Here is a 21,472-nt window from a genome sequence, read left to right as displayed (position 1 = left end):
TCATTTGCAACATTCTTGATTGCTACGATCAAATATTTTGGGCAAAACTTCATATTTTAACCATCGACAAGCTGTAAAAAGTCGATCATTACCATAAAAGTACATCTTTTTAAACAATTACCATAAAAATATTTAACATGAAGTAAATTACAAAGTAGTAATGGATAGTTAAGGCCGGTAAATTTTGGACTTTACGATGTTTCCTTTCTTTCTTTCTTTTTTTTTTTTTGGAGTGAAATTCCTCAAAACATCCACAAAATTTAAAATATGGGTAAATGCCCCTTTATGTTGAAATGTTAGAAGAAAAAGGCCCTTTGGATTATATTTGCTCAAGTTAATTTCCATTCAGTTAAATAATAAAAACTATCTATATTTTAGCCTAGTTATTTCAATTTAATATTCTTATTGTACATTTTTTATAAATTTTGTTTTTGAGTAGCACCTTATCGTATTAGTGTATTTTTATTATTTGCACCTTATGATCTTTATTTTAGTTGCAAAACTATAAAAAGTTTCTTGTTAATTTACTCATGAGGATAAAATAGGGAAATATACAACTAAAATTATGAATAATTGAAAAGGTTCAAATATATCCCTATATTTCTTTCATTGTATCAGCCAAAACAAACAAAACTTTTCACGTGAAAAACTAATAGTGGAGAAGTATATTTGAGACAAAAGATAATGGTAGACCTTTCATGGTCCAAAAGGTAACTGGATAATAAATATAAGATAAATCGAATATTTCAGGGATAAAGTTAGGACGCAAATCAGTACAATGTAAATTAAAAAAAACTATATACATCAGAGTTTAAAACGCAAATCAGTGTTTAAAAGATTGTAAATATTGTTCATACCTCATATTTGTCTTTTTTGGTCTTGTAAAAAGGAAACAGATCCTGAATTTTGGATTATATTCACGTCAGTTGGTTAATTTTCAGACTTGCAATTGGACCATTTATTCTTTAAGATATTACTACTATTTATTATTTTCAACCGTAAAGTATGTATTTTAATATACATAGTAAAGTAATATTTCTTAGATAAACGTATACTTGTCACGCGTTAAAATTTCTTTAGCACCCCCCCCCCCCCCACACACATATATATAAAATACTTATTTAATTTTAATTAAAATTTAAAAATTATCTTATTAAACTACTAGAAATTTGGCCAAAATCGACCGCGTTCAATTTTGTTTTTTTTAACCGACAAACTTCGGGCGTTTTTTTGGGCGCAAAAGGAAACTATTTTGGCATCCCGCAAAATTTATTTTTTAAGAACCAACCAACTTTGGTCAGTTTTTCATGTAAAATAAATTAAAATTAATATTTAAAAAACCGATCGAAATCTTTCGATTATTTTTGTCGGTCATTTTAAAAATCGACCTACTTCGATCGGTAATTTTATATTTTTAGTAAAATCAACCGAAATCGGTCAGTTATTTTCGCGCGAAAATGCAATGAAAGAGTACAAATAAAATAAAAAGTCTTAAACCAAAATATACCAATGGTTTAGTGATATAATAATATCCTGCCACAATACAAACCCCGGATCGATTTTCTTACGGTACATTTTTTAATTACATAATTAAAAATACAGATCGACATCGGTCGGTTTTTTCTTTTTTGGTCATTTATAAAATTTAATTGACCGATCGAAATCGGTCGAAAATTACGACCGACTTCGGTCGCTATTTATTACCGATTAGTCTAATTTCGACGGATTAAAGTCGGTCGAAAACCGATAAGTTTTTCTAATTTTTTGACCGATTTCGATCGGTATTTCTGGACGATTTTTCACAGTATTCTAGTAGTGCTATGTAATTACTATCATTGCCTTCATTTTATCTATTAGCAATGATAGATTTCTCCTTTTTTTTAATATATCGAATCCACTTTGGATGTGTGTGTTTTCTTTTATTTGGGGGGGGGGGGGAGGGGTGGTAGATGAAGCTCAACCAGTCATTAATAGAAGGCAAAAGGTAAATGTATGACATGTTGCATTCAAATGGGAGTTCATTTATTTCTAAGTGAGAAAACTTCCAAAATTCATTGTTCTAAACCATACAAAAACTTTTGTTACGTGAATATTATATCGTTTATTAGAAAGTTTTTCTACAGCAGGAAGGTAATAGGTCAAAACTCGTACACATGCAGTATTAAATGTTTATATAATGATTATCATGTTATATTTCTTAACGTAAGCTAAACAATCCATGCCTAGAAAATCAATGCATGTTATTACACATGGTGTGAATGTAAATATTGGGGAAAAAAGTATATTAAATGAATCATTTTGGACATAGTCACTTAAAAATATTCTTGTCTCTTCTAAGGAAAATGAAACTCCTCATGTATTCTTCTTTAATTTAATTCTTCTTTAATTTTCAAGAAATGTTTCACATCTTATACTTTGCATTTGGTGTCTTTACCATTTCTTCCAAATTAATATGTCCTTTTGACTTTCTATATTCTTACATGCATTCCCATTCGCTTAATTATTTTCACCTATAAAATGGTATAATTACAAACTTTTCTTCATCATTCCTCAACATTCTTGAAAACCATATCTAATCTCATAAACCCTATAGTCATGAAGATGAATACTAAAGCTAGCACTCTCTTTTCTACATTAGTCTTATTAGCTTTTTTTCACCTTTCTTTGGTTTCTTGTCGCAAAATAAAAGGCAACCATGGTGGAAACGGCTTCACTCTTGATCTTATCCATCGTGATTCTCCTCTTTCGCCTTTCTACAACCCATCAAACCGCCTTCGAAACGCCTTCCATCGATCATTTTCTCGGGCTTCCTTCTTCAAGAAAAATTCCTTTGCTAGTGCTACTGACACAATCCAATCGGATATTTTTCCAATTCCAGGAGAATACCTCATGAAAATCTCTATTGGAACTCCACCAGTTGAAATTGTAGCCATAGCTGACACTGGTAGTGATTTAACATGGACACAATGTATGCCTTGCGCTAATTGTTTCCAACAAACAACCCCTATTTTTGATTCCAAACAAAGCTCTACTTATAAAACTGTGGGGTGTAACGCTGAAGAATGTACATCACTAGGGACTTCTTCTTGTGTGAGAGGAAATATTTGTGAATATCAAATGAGTTATGGTGACCAATCACAAACTATTGGTGATCTTGCTTTTGACAAATTTACATTTCCTTCTACTTCTGGAAATAATGTTTCCATTCCTAATGTTGTGTTTGGTTGCGGTCATGACAATAATGGCACGTTCAATAATTATACTTCTGGTATTATTGGATTAGGTGGTGGTGAAGTCTCAATTATCAACCAATTGGATAAACAAATTAATGGGAAATTCTCTTATTGTTTAATCCCAATTCCATTGCAATCATCAAATTCCAATGCCACAAGTCACATCAACTTTGGCGATAGTGCCACTGTGTCTGGCCCTAATGTCGTTTCAACTCCCTTGATAAAAAAGGAACCGTCTACATTCTACTATCTAAATTTGGAAGATATTAGCGTTGGAGATAAGATAGTGGATTTCAAATCTCCTAATATTACTTCTTCTGGTCCTGGTGATGACGGTCAAGGAAACATTATAATTGATTCTGGTACGACATTAACGTTGCTGCCTAGTGAATTTTACTCGAGTTTGGAATCAACGTTAGTGGATTCGATCAATGCTACGAGGAGGGATGACCCTTCTGGCACTTTTGATCTCTGTTACGAGTCTGAGAATGGTACTATCGATGCTCCCAAGATTGTCGCGCATTTTACAGATGCAGATTTAGAGTTGTCGCCTTCGAGCACATTTGCAGAAGTGGAGGAAGGTTTGGTTTGTCTTACGATAGTGCCAGCTGAGGAAGTTGCTATATTTGGAAACTTGGCTCAGGCCAATTTCCTAATTGGATATGATCTTGTGGCCAACAAAATCTCCTTCCAGCCTACAGATTGCACTAAGTACTAAAGAGATTAGCTAGGTTTGTGGAGATGGAGTTGAAAGTTAATAGTATATATAGTGAATTCAAATGTATTCAGTTCTTGACTTATAATTAATTACTTCGTTCTGATGCAAACCAATGGATCGAAGATTTTTATGTGTTTAATGAACAATTATTATTAATCTTGGTGTTTTAGTGGTTTTGATTTGTTTATACTTTTGAAAGTGTATTACCACCTTTTGTAAGAAATGGGGTGATTAAGTTTAATAAGTAAAAATTGGGAATGCATTTTATGAAGCAAAGTGGCTTAGTTGATTATTAGCGTTTACCATTCTGTTAGCTTGTGGACTAGTGGCTTAGTTTCTGGTTTTGAAAAGCCAGTCATGACCTCTCTTATTCCTTTGATTAAACTGACATCACGGAGGAACATATTAAGCTTAACATCTTAATAAATATACTGCAAAATAAAAGTTGAGAAAAAAAATTATATTTTGAACATTTGGAGCTCAATATGAAATCCTATTTTCTTGCACCGTTCGGATAAGGAAAACTCTAGAGATTGCTTCGAAATAAGATCCTTGCATTGACCCTTTCCTGAATCAGAACCGGGGAGGATGAGAGGAAAAAGGTATCAAAATGTTCCATCAATATAAAAGCCAAGGCTTTCCATTCTTCCTTCCCCTCACTCCCCCTTTTCAATTTGATAAGGAAAAAAAGGAAATAATCTCAATTTTACGACAAATTCGATCAATGGCTATTCTCCACTAACCACAAGGATATATGGACTCTTTATTTCACATTTGGAGCCATTGCTGGAGTAATGGGCTACAAGTCGAATATAGTATGAAGGCTTTCTCTTCTAAAGACAGGTGTAAGGACTCCATTGCGGCACTAAGTAAGGAGTTGGAGGAAATCAAGGCGCATCCGTGCCCTATCCGCCTTTAAGTGAAGGGGCGCATCCACCGAAGATGGCAGTGGGAACGAGGTAGCTTATATACTTCCGAAATGAAGGGGACTAAACGGGAACAAGAGGGATCCACCGAAGAAGATCCTTCTCCTTCCCTTTTTTCGGAAGAAAGGTGGGATCCAAACAAAATCGATGGTTTAAAACCATAATTTGGTTTTCATGGCCTATACCCACCTTTTATGAGCAAAAAATAGTTGTTCCTTCCAAATTCATCCCATGCTAACCATTCAGACCTTTTTGACAAAGTTGTGGCCTCATCTAGAGATACTTTTATGGGGGAAAACTGCCAAGTTTTTTTTATTTTTGAGAAAAGTAATTCTTTACATTAATAGTTAGCGGCTTAGCGCCAAGAGAGCAACAGTTAGTCTGAAGCCTGAAGACAAAAGTCTATAATGCTGTTCAAGTTAGTTACATCATTTAAATTACAACAAAGAGACAAAATATAGACAGGCGTTTTCAATTGATGCACGTAAGACAGTTGCCTTATTCTCAAACTCATCTTCTCCTGTCCTGTTGTTTTCTTCCCATCTGCCCAAGCTTAGGCGGGCAAAGTTACTCAGTATCTATGTTGGTGAAAGGTAGCAGGTACTTGGTGAAATTAGTCTAGTGCGCACAAGCTGGCTCAAACACCACTTTGATTAAAAAGAAAAATGGAACATTACCTCTCTTGATGTGAAATGAGACATTAATTTTCAAGGATATTTAAAGACATTGCCTATGAGTAGATTTAAATATTGACTGACGATGTAGAAAGTGTTCTCAAATCCTTCTTAGTCATGCTTAACCCTTTCTTGCTTGATTTGTCACTTAGGTCTATTAAGCCATCTCATAAAAGGTGGCTTTGTACTCGCCCTTAGTTATCTGTTACGATTAAATTAGCTCTAGGGTGAGAAGCAAATTAAAATCGCATTTCTTGAAGATACCTTTAGCTATTTGATATCTTTGTTTGCTCAAGTAGATATGGTGATTCCTCCAGCAGTCAGACCAGAAAGAGTGGCCAGGTATCTGAAACTTTACGTGCTGGGGACGCACTTTACAAACATTAGAGGCAGAACCAGAATTTGAAGTTGGCGGGGCACATGAGCAGATTGCTCAACCAGTAGCTCATCAGACATCTAATCTAAGGGTTTCAGGTAAAATATATAAATGTTTTCAACATATATATATATCTAGAAATTTGTCGATGTTAACGGGATTCGGTGACCGCTGACATAGGTCCGCCTATGACAATCAAGCCTTATGGTTCTCACCTATTTCATTGACCATCGGATCACACCCTTGAGTGCTCACTTCTGACATGCTCTGCGCTGAAATCTTTGATCACTTGGGGTATAAAATCTTATTCATCACTTGGGTTGAAAGTTGAAGTTAAACATGTGGTGTCTGTTTCGGGTTGAAAATTTGAACTTCTAGAAATTCAGATTAATTACCAACTATTATAGTCAATAAGTCAACATTATCACACATCCATCTTAAAGTTCTATCCCAAAATAAGAGCGACACTAAAGAAATAACTCAAAAGCTCATATGCAAACCAACATTGTGATAATTAAAGGAAGCCTCTCAATATATTAAAACATGTATAACCAAATTTCTCTATAACGTTTGTTCCGATATAATAAAGTACTGTTATAGATGACATATATTATAACATACCATAAAAATCGATTTCGAAAAAAACTTAACTTTTATAATATGAATGCCCGTTAAATAGAGATACTGTTATAGAGAGGTCGGACTATAAAAATTAATGAAATTTTCCGGGATGTAACTGCTCCTCGGGCCGCGTCCAAATGGGAAGGTTGGTTCTTTGAGATCTAGCGGACATGGAGATAATCTTTCACCCCTTTTACAAGCTTCTGCATATTCTTTCTCCTTTTCTGCAGTAAGACCCACCCAATAGAGTTGCGTATATTCATCTACACATTCTTGCTGACAATTTTTTTCCTTTTGTTCAGGTGTTAATATTGTACAATTTACCATTTCTTTAGAAAACAATATTAAGAGAAATGTGCAAATTTGCAACAACGCCATGTTTTGCTTGTCTGACATTTTTTTTGAATTAATTTCCTGCAAAAAAAAATTATTTATTGGTTAAGATAAAATAAATCTTACTTTTTGCTATCCGTCTTTTCAAATAGTTATACAACCAAAATACAAACGGGAGAACTGGTTTTGTAGTCCTTTTTAAACTTGATTTTAGTTTTATATTTCTTTTGCAAAAGATCTTCATTTTTATGTATAAGAGATTTAATAATAACACAAAAGAGATTAAAAAGATCATTTTCTTCTATTTAAATTGTAAGTAGCCCCAAGAGATCATTTTCTTATGAAATTAATTTCATGTGGCAGCGACCAACTTTTTATTTATTGCACCAAGATCATACTAACTAATATTTGTAACAGAAAAAACACAACTATATCCATATAGTACAGAAAATAAAAAATATTTATAGCCACAACGATAATATCATACGGAACTAATAGAAATGGAGATAGCTAGAATATTTTCAAGATGATCGAATAAAGATATCTTACAGTATTGAGAAGTCAAATTATTGTTTCATTAATGTTGACAAATACTTTGGTTTGATCGAGTTTAATTGAGACAAACGGAAAGTTCAATAAATAGGTGCTTGATATTGTAACGCATAGTCCAAGTGCATTTACTCTTTAGGGGGGTTTCGGAAAAGTTGGCAAAAATCAATTAGGAAAAGGAATTAATGAACGTACATCCCATTTACATTGAGTTAGTTGACTAGTTTACATTTATATGAACTTTGCTAGTTCTTTTTTTTTTTTCTTTTAAAATCAGAAACTACTATGGTGGTGGGGTTAGGCCACGATCCCTACCAATTTATTAATACCACAAAAAAAATAGTACATGGAGGATATAAACCTTGGCCTCCATTAGAGAGTGAAGAATGTTCTTAAACATCCTTATGGTGGACTGCTCAAAAGAGAGTTTCTGGCTAGAGGACTCCTCCTCCTTTACAATTGACCTTAGTAAGGTAACCAAAAAAGTTAAACAATGGTAGTAGCCCATACATCAATTACTAACTACTCATTCGGGCTTGTCTAACTCTGAAGTTAGTCACTTGAGCTTTCTCCATATAGAAAGAACCTCTAGCAGCTTCTGGTAGTTCTTGGACTGAGAAGAACACATCAACAATCCCTTGATACTACATTGTGCCTCCAAATTTAGCAATATCTACAACAATATTCCCCTCCCTTAAACAATGCACTACTTCAAGTTGCAGATGTTTAATGATACAATGCATCTCCATAATATCAACTGCAATCTCCCAAGCATGTTTAAAGATTCCTTTTAACATATTAATGTGAGCATGTGATTTTTGCCTTATATGAAACATTCCTATAAAATCCCAAGAAGATAGGTTTTTTTATTAATTATTTGCCCCTTTAGAAATTTTTGTAGAATTTTCTTGATTATTTGCATTTATGTGCATGTTTAATTTTTATTTAAATCATGAAAAAATACCAAAAATATCATGCATTGCATTTAGAATTTATTTTTATAATTTTTGGATTAATCAGTGATTATTCGTTTTATAGAAATTTGAAAATCACAAAAATAACTCTTTTTTTACATTTTTGTCTTTTAATTTTTAGTTTATTGATTTGTTCTCTTTTAATTAAGAATTAAGTGATGTTTATAATTAGTTAATTAGTTTAATTTCACATTTTTTAGATAGTATAGGATTTTTAATTTCAGGATTTTCAATTAAAAAAAAAAAGAGAAAAGAAAAGATAAAAGAAAAGAAAAGGGGAAATAAAGAGTTTGATTTTTGAAATCGGGTTAATTTGACCCAAACCAGCCCAAATTGCCCCAAACCCGTCCAAATCCTACCTAAACTCAAGCCCAAAGCCAATTATACCCGGTCCAGGTCCCCCAAAAACCCAAACGATCCCCTTTTTGTAACGCCTGATCACAGCCGTTGGATTTTAGCAATCCAACGGTTCAGAACTAGGGAGTTATTTTATATAAAACTTGTCACACCTCCTTTTTCCGGCACCCGCAAGGCGCAGAGGGAGTTTTTCCAATTAAAGGACAATCGAAACGGGATTTGTTTATTTAATTCAGAGTCGCCACTTGGGAGATTTATGGTGTCCCAAGTCACCGGTTTAATCCCGAATCGAGGAAAAGAATGACTCTGTTAAGAGTCCGCGAACCAGAAATCCGGATAAGGAATTCTGTTAACTTGGGAGAAGGTGTTAGGCATTCCCAAGTTCCGTGGTTCTAGCACGGTCGCTCAACTGTCATATTTGGCTTAAATATCTGATTTTATACAATTACGAACTTATGTGCAAATTTTAACTTTTAGCCGCTTTTATTATTTTTATTTATTGTTATTATTTTATGGAGAATTGTAACATTGTGAAAACGTATTTCAAACCACGTCGCAATCAATGCACCCGTGGTTATCGACACATTTCGACTCTGTTGAGATTTGGATTTCGGTTACATAAATGCACACCCATATTTAAGAAAATAATTTGTTAAAGACGCGCCTAGAGCGACTAGCGTATTGTTGTTTTGGGAAAGACCGTAAAATTTCACTAGACGACCAACTCCGATGTTCTAAGTAATTAATGCATACATTTGTGAGGGTCCCCAAATCTATATATTTTACTAGGCGAGGCTCATCTCATTTATTTTAAATGGGCAAATCCTAAAGCGACTACATTTTTTCTATTAAAATTAGTCTCTAAAATAAAGAAAGAAAATCCTAATTAATTACAAGCTTTTTATTTATTTATTTTATTTAAGAAAGCATGGCTTAATAATTGCTAGATTAATACAAATATTGATGAAAAGGAATTTTACTAAAAAAAATTTGAAATTATAAATAAAATAAAAATTAGACAACTAATATTCAAAAGAATCAAATATAGCTAGATTAAAACTCGTATTGTTATAAAAAAACTATTGAGATTAATTATTCACAACCATTTGAAACTGGATTTAACCATAATTACTAAAACTTATTAGAAAGTTTATTAGACTTAAACGTTCTTCTAATTTTGTTTGAACTCAAATCATGCCTTAATACCTTATTCACGAAATTTAGTTCAAATTCATGCCTTAGCTAAATTTAGCTACTTGTTCACGATTAACCTACTGTTGATAGTCTTAAAACCTTCATAGCTAGTGAATTAACCCTTTTTGCCAAGCCGATTCATTAAAGACTAACTTACGTTATTTTCTCTTATTCCAATCATTATTCAATAATACATAAAATAGCCTAAATACAATCAATAAAAGGAACAAAGAAAAAGCGAAATTAAAACTTCAAAATTCTATTCTTTATATGTATTCATGCTTCCACAGTTTTAGCTTGCAATAGCTAGTATTACAGTCGTGTACCTGGTATTGGAAACAAGAGAAGATGAAGATGAGAAGCAACAACAGTAGTAACAATGCAGCACAACAACGATAGTCCAGCAACACAGGAATAGACCAGTAACAGTAGGAATAGCAGAAAACTCAGGAGACTACAACCAAGAAAGAAGCTTCAAGCTTCGATGAAACAATAGCAATTAATGCTGATTTCTAACAATGAAGGAAAGTAGAAGATCTTTTTTCAGTTTTTATTCTCTCCTTTTGTTCTTCAATTTCTATCTCTCAATTCTCTTCCAAAAATCCTCTTTAAGTGTCAAATGAGTCCTCTTTTATATCTAAAGCAAGACTCCTCCCTTTTTTTTACCTAATTCCTTTTTACCTTTTTAAACTATTATTACTACCACTTTTACCTCTTTTACTTTTTAACCCAATATTCTTTTACTATGTGCACCTTTTAACTTTTATTATTACCTACACTATTTCTAATTTTTACTTTAGTAAAAGTAGTCAACATGGGCCCCCCCATGTTTCCTCTTTTTGAATAGTCAAAAGAAGACATCATTATTAACCTTTTTCTTTTTGCTTTTATCCTTATGTCTTATCCCCCACCATAATTGAATAATATGCAATTGGTTAATTCTCGTTTTACCCCTAAAACTACTGTTACTGCCCTGATTCAAAATCTATTCAAACTTCAAAATTATCTAAGAACTTAAAATTAAATTACCAGCTATAACCAATCCTTAATCCAGTTCAATCAGCAAATTCAAACTTTAAACGATGAACAACAAAGCAACAATCGGAATTATTTTGACTGAACGATATTTTTAACAACACATATATTTTCAGATTCAATAATATTAACAAATTGAACATAACAAACAAGTAGATTTGAATTTCTAAATTCAATAATCATTTGAACTTTAAACTAAATCCAACAACATTACAACCAAGATGAATATTCAAAATAAATCAAGAATTAAAACATAAACTCACATTAAATTACCGGATTAAGAACGAACTTCAAACAAAAGATGAACACGAATTAAATCTAAACTAATCAACAAAGATGGATGATTCAAGCGATTAAACTAACATATTTCTATATTACAACTAAATTCTTTTAAACGAATAAAAACAAACCAAAGAAGAAATAATTAATTGAATTTCAACTTGAATCTAACAACATTAACAATTTCTAAAAAATACATAAAAACACAGGAAACAAACTGAAGAAATAATTAATTAAATTTCAGTTTGAATCTAACAACACTAAAATTAAACTAACAATTTCTTTTTAAAAATAAAAAAAATAAAACACATGAAACAAACTGAAAAACTAATTAGTTAAATTTCAATTTGAATCTAACAACATTAAAATTAAACTAACAATTTCTTTTAATAAATAAAAAAAACACATGAAACAAACTGAAACCAATTAACAAAACGATAAACACGAACAAAACAAGAATCAAATATTTACCGATTTTAGATCCAAGAACATCAAAACAAAATACGGACAAAAACGAAACTTAAACCCACTAACCGGATCGGAACGATGATGAACTCAAATGAAAACAAATCTGCCCGGAGACCATTATCGCACCAAAATAATTCGACGACAAAGACGACCATTAACGGACGACTCATGACTGGAAGATCTCGTCTAGTGAGGACGATATGTGAGAGTGATGTGCGATGAAGAAGACAAAGCAGTATGGCAGCCATGGACGTGGTAAAGCAGTAGCAGCTGCTACTGCTGCACATGCTGGGCAGTCCATCGATGGAGGAGCTGATGTCGACGAAGATAAGGCAACTGGTGGAGCTGTACGCAGCAGCGGCTCACGTCGGGGAACGGGGATGTCGACGACTGGAGCTCCTTCGAACCTTAGAAGCAGTCTACGATGAAGACAATGGGTTCTTGGGCTGTTGGTGGTCGACAATGAAGCAGTGGTGGCTGGCTGGGGTGGCGAAGAAGAAGCAGTGGCAGCAGGTGCTGCTTCAGGTAGTCATTTGGTCGCGAGGTGTGAGTGTGTTGGTTCGAAGACGATGGAGGCTGTGATGGGCAGCCATGGTCGATGGTCATGGTGTGTGGGGCGTGAGGAAGGAGGGAGACGGGGGAGGGCAGCCATGGCAGTTGGACTTTTGGAGAAGAAGAATAGGGAGGGGGCGGGTAGCTTGGAGCTTAATTAGGTTTAGGTTTTTTTTTTCAAGAATGACAATAGAAAGGGTGGGGTGTGGTTTTGGGTTATGGACTGGGTCGACCCGGTTTGAAATGGACCAGGTCGTAGGGGAAGGTTGGGCATCTTTGGGCCTGTGACTTAAAATTGAAGAAAAGGCCCAATCCGATCTCTTCTTATTTTGTCCTTTTTATTTATTCAATTTCCTAAATAATAAGCTAAAATGCTAAGATTAAATTATAAAACCCAAAATTATCTAGAAATACTAATTAACTTCTAATAATAATTATCACCCAAAATTAAACATCAATAAAATAAAATCACACAATTTGGACGTTAAATGCTAAAAATGCAAAAGATGCCTATTTTTGTAAAAAACAAATTCCATTTTGTAAAACAAACTTAATTACTCCTAATTGTAGAATTACATATTAAATGCAAATGTGACATATTTTTATATTTTTATTAATTTAACAAATAAACATGCACAGACAAATACAAATAATTATCCAAAAATGTCACAAAAATTCTCAAAAATTGCACATAAAGGAAAATCGTTTTATTTTGAATTTTTGGGGAGTAATTCTTTCATAGGGCAAAAATCACGTGCTTACAGCTGCCCCTCTTTGCCTGAAGACACGAAGGGTTTTCGTGCAAAGATAAAGTGAGCGATTTTTGCCCATCCGAGTACTCCGTGTGAAGCATTTTTTTGAGAAAGATTTAACCGAACCTTTGCTTCAAAGGTTTCCTACATATCCCGGGCTAGAAGGAAATCAGGTTAATGTAGTTCGGGAAGTTTTGGTAGCTGGGACTACCGTGGGACTGCAATGTTACTGCTGCTGCATGTTGTTATTACTGCTTACTGATCTCCTTATTACACCGTGCTTAAAAGCAAAATCAAGAAGCTAGGCTAGACTACGGATTACAAGATCCCATCTATCTTCCATTTGTTCTTGATGCCTTGCTGTCTTGTCGGCTTGCGTCTATTCTGGTGCTTCTTTCTTCCGAGAACTGACGGGGATGACACCGACCTTTTGCTACTTTGAATACCCATTCTCACTGTCTAGTTCGGTCCGTTGGGGATATGACTTCATTCATTAAGCTTTTCGGTGGTTCCTCTGGGGATACGACTTTCTTCATCAAATTTGTTATGCTGGGCATAATTCAATGCTCACAGGCAGCTTTTTTCAAGATGCGTCTTTGCTTCCTTTTGACTCATGCGCTTGAATTTGCGCTGGGATCTCTTGTTGCAATCTTCTGCTTTCCGGTGCTGGGGATTTTTTTCGTTTCCTGCTGGGGATTCCTGTTGGATTCTTCTACTTTACTGACTTTCAATGTATTCCTCTATTAAATGGGCGGGCTCCCAACTTCAACCAACAACATTGAAAATAAATTCGTCATTCTTCTCTTCAGGCGGGCTCCTGACTTCGTCAACAATTTGAAAATAAAACGCCTTTCCTCTCTTCAGGCGGGCTCCTGACCTCAACAATAACTTTGAAAAATAAAATGCCTTTGGCAATGATTTATGAAACATATATTTTGGCAATGTTCATACAAGCAGGACCACTCGGGTCGAAATTAAACGTCCCTTGGACAACAACTTTGAAAATAAAATCCTATTCGAGGGCGGATGAACCCAAAATATCCTATTCGAGGGCGGATGAACCCAAAATATCCTATTCGAGGGCGGATGAACCCAAAATATCCTATTCGAGGGCAGATGAACCCAAAATATCCTATTCGAGGGCGGATGAACCCAAAATATCCTATTCGAGGGCGGATGAACCCAAAATATCCTATTCGAGGGCGGATGAACCCAAAATATCCTATTCGAGGGCGGATGAACCCAAAATATCCTATTCGAGGGCGGATGAACCCAAAATATCCTATTTGAGGGCGGATGAACCCAAAAATATCCTATTCGAGGGCGGATGAACCCAAAATATCCTATTCGATGGCGGATGAACCCAAAATATCCTATTCGAGGGCGGATGAACCCAAAATACCAAAATATCCTATTCGAGGGCGGATGAACCCAAAATACCAAAATATCCTATTCGAGGGCGGATGAACCCAAAATACCAAAATATCCTATTCGAGGGCGGATGAACCCAAAATATCCTATTCGAGGGCGGATGAACCCAAATATATCCTATTCGAGGGCGGATAAACCTAAAATATCATATTCGTGGGCGGATCAAATATATCCTATTCGAGGGCATGAACCCAAAATATCCTATTCGAGGGCGAATGAACCCAAAATATCCTATTCGAGGGCGAATGAACCCAAAATATCCTATTCGAGGGCAGATGAACCCAAAATATCCTATTCGAGGGCGGATGAACCTAAAATATCCTATTCGAGGGCGGATGAACCTAAAATATCCTATTCGAGGGCGGATGAACCCAAAATATCCTATTCGAGGGCGGATGAACCCAAAATATCCTATTCGAGGGCGGATGAACCCAAAATATCCTATTCGAGGGCGGATGAACCCAAAATATCCTATTCGAGGACGGATGAACCCAAAATATCCTATTCGAGGGCGGATGAACCCAAAATATCCTATTCGAGGGCGGATGAACCCAAAATATCCTATTCGAGGGCGGATAAACCCAAAATATCCTATTCGAGGGCGGATGAACCCAAAATATATCCTATTCGAGGGCGGATGAAACCAAAATATCCTATTCGAGGGCGGATGAACCCAAAATATCCTATTCGAGGGCGGATGAACCCAAAATATCCTATTCGAGGGCGAATGAACCCAAAATATCCTATTCGAGGGCGGATGAACCCAAAATATCCTATTCGAGGGCGGATGAACCCAAAATATCCTATTCGAGGGCGGATGAACCCAAAATATCCTATTCGAGGGCGGATGAACCCAAAATATCCTATTCGAGGGCGGATGAACCCAAAATATCCTATTCGAGGGCGGATGAACCCAAAATATCCTATTCGAGGGCGGATGAACCCAAAATATCCTATTCGAGGGCGGATGAACCCAAAATATCCTATTCGAGGGCGGATGAACCCAAAATATCCTATTCGAGGGCGGATGAACCCAAAATATCTTATTCGAGGGCGGATGAACCCAAAATATCCTATTCGAGGGCGGATGAACCCAAAATATCCTATTCGAGGGCGGATGAACCCAAAATATCCTATTCGAGGGCGGATGAACCCAAAATATCCTATTCGAGGGCGGATGAACCCAACATATCCTATTCGAGGGCGGATGAACCCAAAATATCCTATTCGAGGGCGGATGAACCCAAAATATCCTATTCGAGGGCGGATGAACCCAAAATATCCTATTCGAGGGCGGATGAACCCAAAATATCCTATTAGAGGGCGGATGAACCCAAAATATCCTATTCGAGGGCGGATGAACCCAAAATATCCTATCCGAGGGCGGATGAACCCAACATATCTCCTATTAGAGGGCGGATGAACCCAAAATATCCTATTCGAGGGCGGATGAACCCAAAATATCCTATTCGAGAGCGGATGAACCCAAAATATCCTATTCGAGGGCAGATGAACCCAAATATATCCTATTCGAGGGCGGATGAACCCAAAATATCCTATTCGAGGGCGAATTAAATATATCCTATTGAGGGCGGATGAAAGCAAAATATCCTATTCAAGGGCGGATGAAACCATAATATCCTATTCGAGGGCAGATGAACCTAACATATCCTATTCGAGGGCGGATGAACCCAACATATAATATTCGAGGGCGGATGAACCAAAAATATCCTATTCGAGGATGGATGAACCCAAAATATCCTATTCGTGGGTGAATGAACCCAACATATCCTATTCGAGGGTGGATGAACCCAACATATCCTATTCGAGGGCGGATGAACCCAACATATCCTATTCGAAGGCGGATGAACCCAAAATATCCTATTCGAGGGCGGATAAACCCAAAGTATCCTATTCGAGGGCGGATGAACCCAAAGTATCCTATTCGAGGGCGGATGAACCCAAAATATCCTATTCGAGGGCGGATGAACCCAAAATATCCTATTCGAGGGTAGATGAACCCAAAATATCTCCTATTCGAGGGCGGATGAACCCAAAATATCCTATTCGAGGGCGGATGAACCCAAAATATCTTATTCGAGGGCGGATGAACCCAAAATATCCTATTCGAGGGCGGATGAACCCAAAATATCCTATTCGAGGGCGGATGAACCCAAAATATCCTATTCGAGGGCGGATGAACCCAAATATCCTATTCGAGGGCGGATGAACCCAAAATATCCTATTCGAGGGCGGATGAACCCAAAATATCCTATTCGAGGGCGGATGAACCCAAAATATCCTATTCGAGGGCGGATGAACCCAAAATATCCTATTCGAGGGCGGATGAACCCAACATATCATATTCGAGGGCGGATGAACCCCAAAATATCCTATTCGAGGGCGGATGACCCGAAAATATCCTATTTGAGGGCGGATGAACCCAACATATCCTATTTGAGGGCGGATGAACCCAACATATCCTATTCGAGGGCGGATGAACCCAACATATCCTATTCGAGGGCGGATGAACCCAACATATCCTATTCGAAGGCGGATGAACCCAAAGTATCCTATTCGAGGGCGGATGAACCCAAAATATCCTATTCGAGGGCGGATGAACCCAAAATATCCTATTCGAGGGCGGATGAACCCAAAGTATCCTATTCGAGGGCGGATGAACCCAAAATATCCTATTCGAGGGCGGATGAACCCAAAATATCCTATTCGAGGGCGGATGAACCCAAAATATCCTATTCGAGGGCGGATGAACCCAAAATATCCTATTCGAGGGCGGATGAACCCAAAATATCCTATTCGAGGGCGGATGAACCCAAAATATCCTATTCGAGGGCGGATGAACCCAAAATATCCTATTTGAGGGCGGATGAACCCAAAATATCTTCTTCGAGGGCGGATGAACCCAAAATATCCTATTCGAGGGCGGATGGACCCAAAATATCCTATTTGAGGGCGGATGGACCCAAAATATCCTATTCGAGGGCGGATGGACCCAAAATATCCTATTCGAGGGCGGATGAACCCAAAATATCCTATTCGAGGGCGGATGAACCCAAAATATCCTATTCGAGGGCGGATGAACCCAAAATATCCTATTCGAGGGCGGATGAACCCAAAATATCCTATTCGAGGGCGGATGAACCCAAATATATCCTATTCGAGGGCGGATGAACCCAAAATATCCTATTCGTGTGAGGATCAAATATATCCTATTCGAGGGCGGATGAACCCAAAATATCCTATTCGAGGGCGGATGAACCCAAAATATGCTATTCGGGGGCGGATGAACCCAAAATATCCTATTCGAGGGCGGATGAACCCAAAACATCCCATTCGGGGGCAGATGAACCCAAAATATCCTATTCGATGGCGGATGAACCCAAAATATCCTATTCGATGGCGGATGAACCCAAAATATCCTATTCGAGGGCGGATGAACCCAAAATATCCTATTCGAGGGCGGATCAAATATATCCTATTCGAAGGCGGATGAACCCAAAATATCCTATTCGAGGGCGGATGAACCCAAAATATCCTATTCGAGGGCGGATAAACCCAAAATATCCTATTCGAGTGCGATAGAACCCAAAGTATCCTATTCGAGGGCGGATGAACCCAAAATATCCTATTCGAGGGTGGATGAATCCAAAATATCCTATTCGAGGGCGGATGAAACCAAAATATCCTATTCGAGGGCGGATGAACCCAAAATATCCTATTCGAGGGCGGATGACCCCAAAATATCCCATTCGCAGGCTGATGACCCCAAAATATCCTATTCGAGGGCGGATGACCCCAAAATATCCTATTTGAGGGCGGAAGGACCCAAAATATCTTCTTCGAGGGCGGATGAACCCAAAATATCCTATTCGAGGGCGGATGGACCCAAAATATCCTATTTGAGGGCGGATGGACCCAAAATATCTTATTCGATTGCGGATGGACCCAAAATATCCTATTCGAGGGCGGATGAACCCAAAATATCCTATTCGAGGGCGGATGAACCCAACATATCCTATTCGAGGGCGGATGAACCCAAAATACCCTATTCGAGGGCGGATGAACCCAAATATATCCTATTCGAGGGCGGATGAACCCAAAATATCCTATTCGTGTGAGGATCAAATATATCCTATTCGAGGGCGGATGAACCCAAAATATCCTATTCGAGGGCGGATGAACCCAAAATATGCTATTCGGGGGCGGATGAACCCAAAATATCCTATTCGGGGGCGGATGAACCCAAAATATCCTATTCGGGGGCGGATGAACCTAAAACATCCTATTCGGGGGTGGATGAACCCAAAATATCCTATTCAAGGGCGGATGAACCCAAAATATCCTATTCGAGGGCGTATGAACCCAAAATATCCTATTCGAGGGCGGATCAAATATATCCTATTCGAGGGTGGATGAACCCAAAATATCCTATTCGAGGGCGGATGAACCCAACATATCCTATTCGAGGGCGGATTAACCCAACATATCCTATTCGAGGGCGGATGAAAGAAAAATATCCTATTCGAGGACGGATGAATCCAAAATAACCTCTTCGAGGGCGGATGAACCCAACATATCCTATTCGAGGGCGGATGAACCCAACATATACTATTCGAGGGCGGATGAACCCAACATATCCTATTCGAAGGCGGATGAACCCAAAATATCCTATTCGAGGGCGGATGAACCCAAAATATCCTATTCGAGGGCGGATAAACCCAAAATATCCTATTCGAGGGCGGATGAACCCAAAGTATCCTATTCGAGGGCGGATGAACCCAAAATATCCTATTCGAGGGCGGATGAACCCAAAATATCCTATTCGAGGGCGGATGAACCCAAAATATCCTATTCGAGGGCGGATGAACCCAAAATATCCTATTCGAGGGCGGATGAACCCAAAATATCTTATTCGAGGGCGGATGAACCCAAAATATCTTATTAGAGGGCGGATGAACCCAAAATATCCTATTCGAGGGCGTATGAACCCAAAATATCCTATTCGAGGGCGGATGAACCCAAAATATCTTATTCGAGGGCGGATGGATCCAAAATATCCTATTCGAGGTCGGATGGACCAAAAAAATCCTATTCGACGGCGGTTGAACCCAAAATATCCTATTCGAGGGCGGATGAACCCAAAATATCCTATTCAAGGGCGGATGACCCCAAAATATCCTATTCGCGGGCGGATGACCCCAAAATATCCTATTCGAGGGCGGATGACCCCAAAATATCCTATTTGAGGGCGGATAGACCCAAAATATCTTCTTCGAGGGCGGATGAACCCAAAATATCCTATTCGAGGGCGAATGAACCCAAAATATCCTATTAGAGGGCGGATGAACCCAAAATATCCTATTCGAGGGCGGATGAACCCAAAATATCCTATCCGAGGGCGGATGAACCCAACAATATCCTATTCGAGGGCGGATGAACCCAAAATATCCTATTCGAGGGCGGATGAACCCAAAATATCCTATTCGAGGGCGGATGAACCCAAAATATCCTATTCGAGGGCGGATGAACCCAAAGTATCCTATTCGAGGGCGGATGAACCCAAAATATCCTATTCGAGGGCGGATGAACCCAAAGTATCCTATTCGAGCTCGGATGAACCCAAAATATCCTATTCGATGGCGGATGAACCCAAAATATGCTATTCAAGGGCGGATAACCCCAAAATATCCTATTCGAGGGCGGATGACCCCAAAATATCCTATTTGAGGGCGGAAGGACCCAAAATATCTTCTTCGAGGGCGGATGAACCCAAAATATCCTATTCGAGGGCGGATGGACCCAAAATATCCTATTTGAGGGCGGATGGACCCAAAATATCTTATTCGATTGCGGATGGACCCAAAATATCCTATTCGAGGGCGGATGAACCCAAAATATCCTATTCAAGGGCGGATGACCCCAAAATATCCTATTCGCGGGCGGATGACCCCAAAATATCCTATTCGAGGGCGGATGACCCCAAAATATCCTATTTGAGGGCGGAAGGACCCAAAATATCTTCTTCGAGGGCGGATGAACCCAAAATATCTTATTCGAGGGCGGATGAACCCAAAATATCCTATTCGAGGACGGATGAACCCAAAATATCTTATTCGAGGGCGGATGGACCCAAAATATCCTATTCGAGGGCGTATGAACCCAAAATATCTTATTCGAGGGCGGATGAACCCAAAATATCCTATTCGAGGGCGGATGAATCCAAAATATCCTATTCGAGGTCGGATGGACCAAAAAAATCCTATTCGAGGGCGGTTGAATCCAAAATATCCTATTCGAGGGTGGATGAACCCAAAATATCCTATTCGAGGGCGGATGAACCCAAATATATCCTATTTGAGGGCGGATGAACCCAAAATATCCTATTCGAGGGCGGATCAAATATATCCTATTCGAGGGCGGATGAAACCATAATATCCTATTCGAGGGCAGATGAACCCAACATATCCTATTCGAGGGCGGATGAACCCAACATATCATATTCGAGGACGGATGAACCAAAAATATCCTATTCGAGGACGGATGAACCCATAATATCCTATTTGAGGGCGGATGAACCCAACATATCCTATTCGAGGGCGGATGAACCCAACATATCCTATTCGAGGGCGGATGAACCCAACATATCCTATTCGAAGGCGGATGAACCCAAAATATCCTATTCGAGGGCGAATGAACCCAAAATATCCTATTCGAGGGCGGATAAACCCAAAATATCCTATTCGAGTGCGGATGAACCCAAAGCATCCTATACGAGGGCAACAACCCAAAATATCCTATTCAAGGGTGGATGAACCCAAAATATCCTATTCGAGGGCGGATGAACCCAAAATATCCTATTCGAGGGCGGATAAACCCAACATATCTTATTCGAGTGCGGATGAACCAAAAATATCCTATTCGAGGACGGATGAATCCAAAATAACCTCTTCGAGGGCGGATGAACCCAACATATCCTATT

General features: G+C 38.0%; 1 protein-coding gene across 1 annotated transcript; it reads left to right on the top strand.

Moving 5' to 3' along the window:
- The first annotated feature begins 2,524 nt into the window (after nucleotides 1-2,524).
- On the top strand, nucleotides 2,525-4,133 carry LOC107774576 (aspartic proteinase CDR1-like). The gene has a single exon (XM_016594152.2). It carries the CDS (start codon nucleotides 2,596-2,598, stop codon nucleotides 3,949-3,951), a length of 1,356 nt encoding a protein of 451 aa, XP_016449638.2. The 5' UTR covers nucleotides 2,525-2,595; the 3' UTR covers nucleotides 3,952-4,133.
- Nucleotides 4,134-21,472: the final 17,339 nt, after the last annotated feature.

The sequence above is a fragment of the Nicotiana tabacum genome, chromosome 5 (genome assembly GCF_000715075.1).
Source record: "Nicotiana tabacum cultivar K326 chromosome 5, ASM71507v2, whole genome shotgun sequence".
Classification (NCBI taxonomy): Eukaryota; Viridiplantae; Streptophyta; class Magnoliopsida; order Solanales; family Solanaceae; genus Nicotiana; species Nicotiana tabacum.
The sequence above is the reverse complement of the archived record's forward strand: the minus strand, read 5'-3'. Positions and strand labels throughout refer to the sequence as shown.

Excerpts from the sequence above, each read along its gene's own strand:
- LOC107774576 (XM_016594152.2), top strand. The coding sequence starts at position 2,596 with ATGAAGATGAATACTAAAGCTAGCACTCTCTTTTCTACATTAGTCTTA.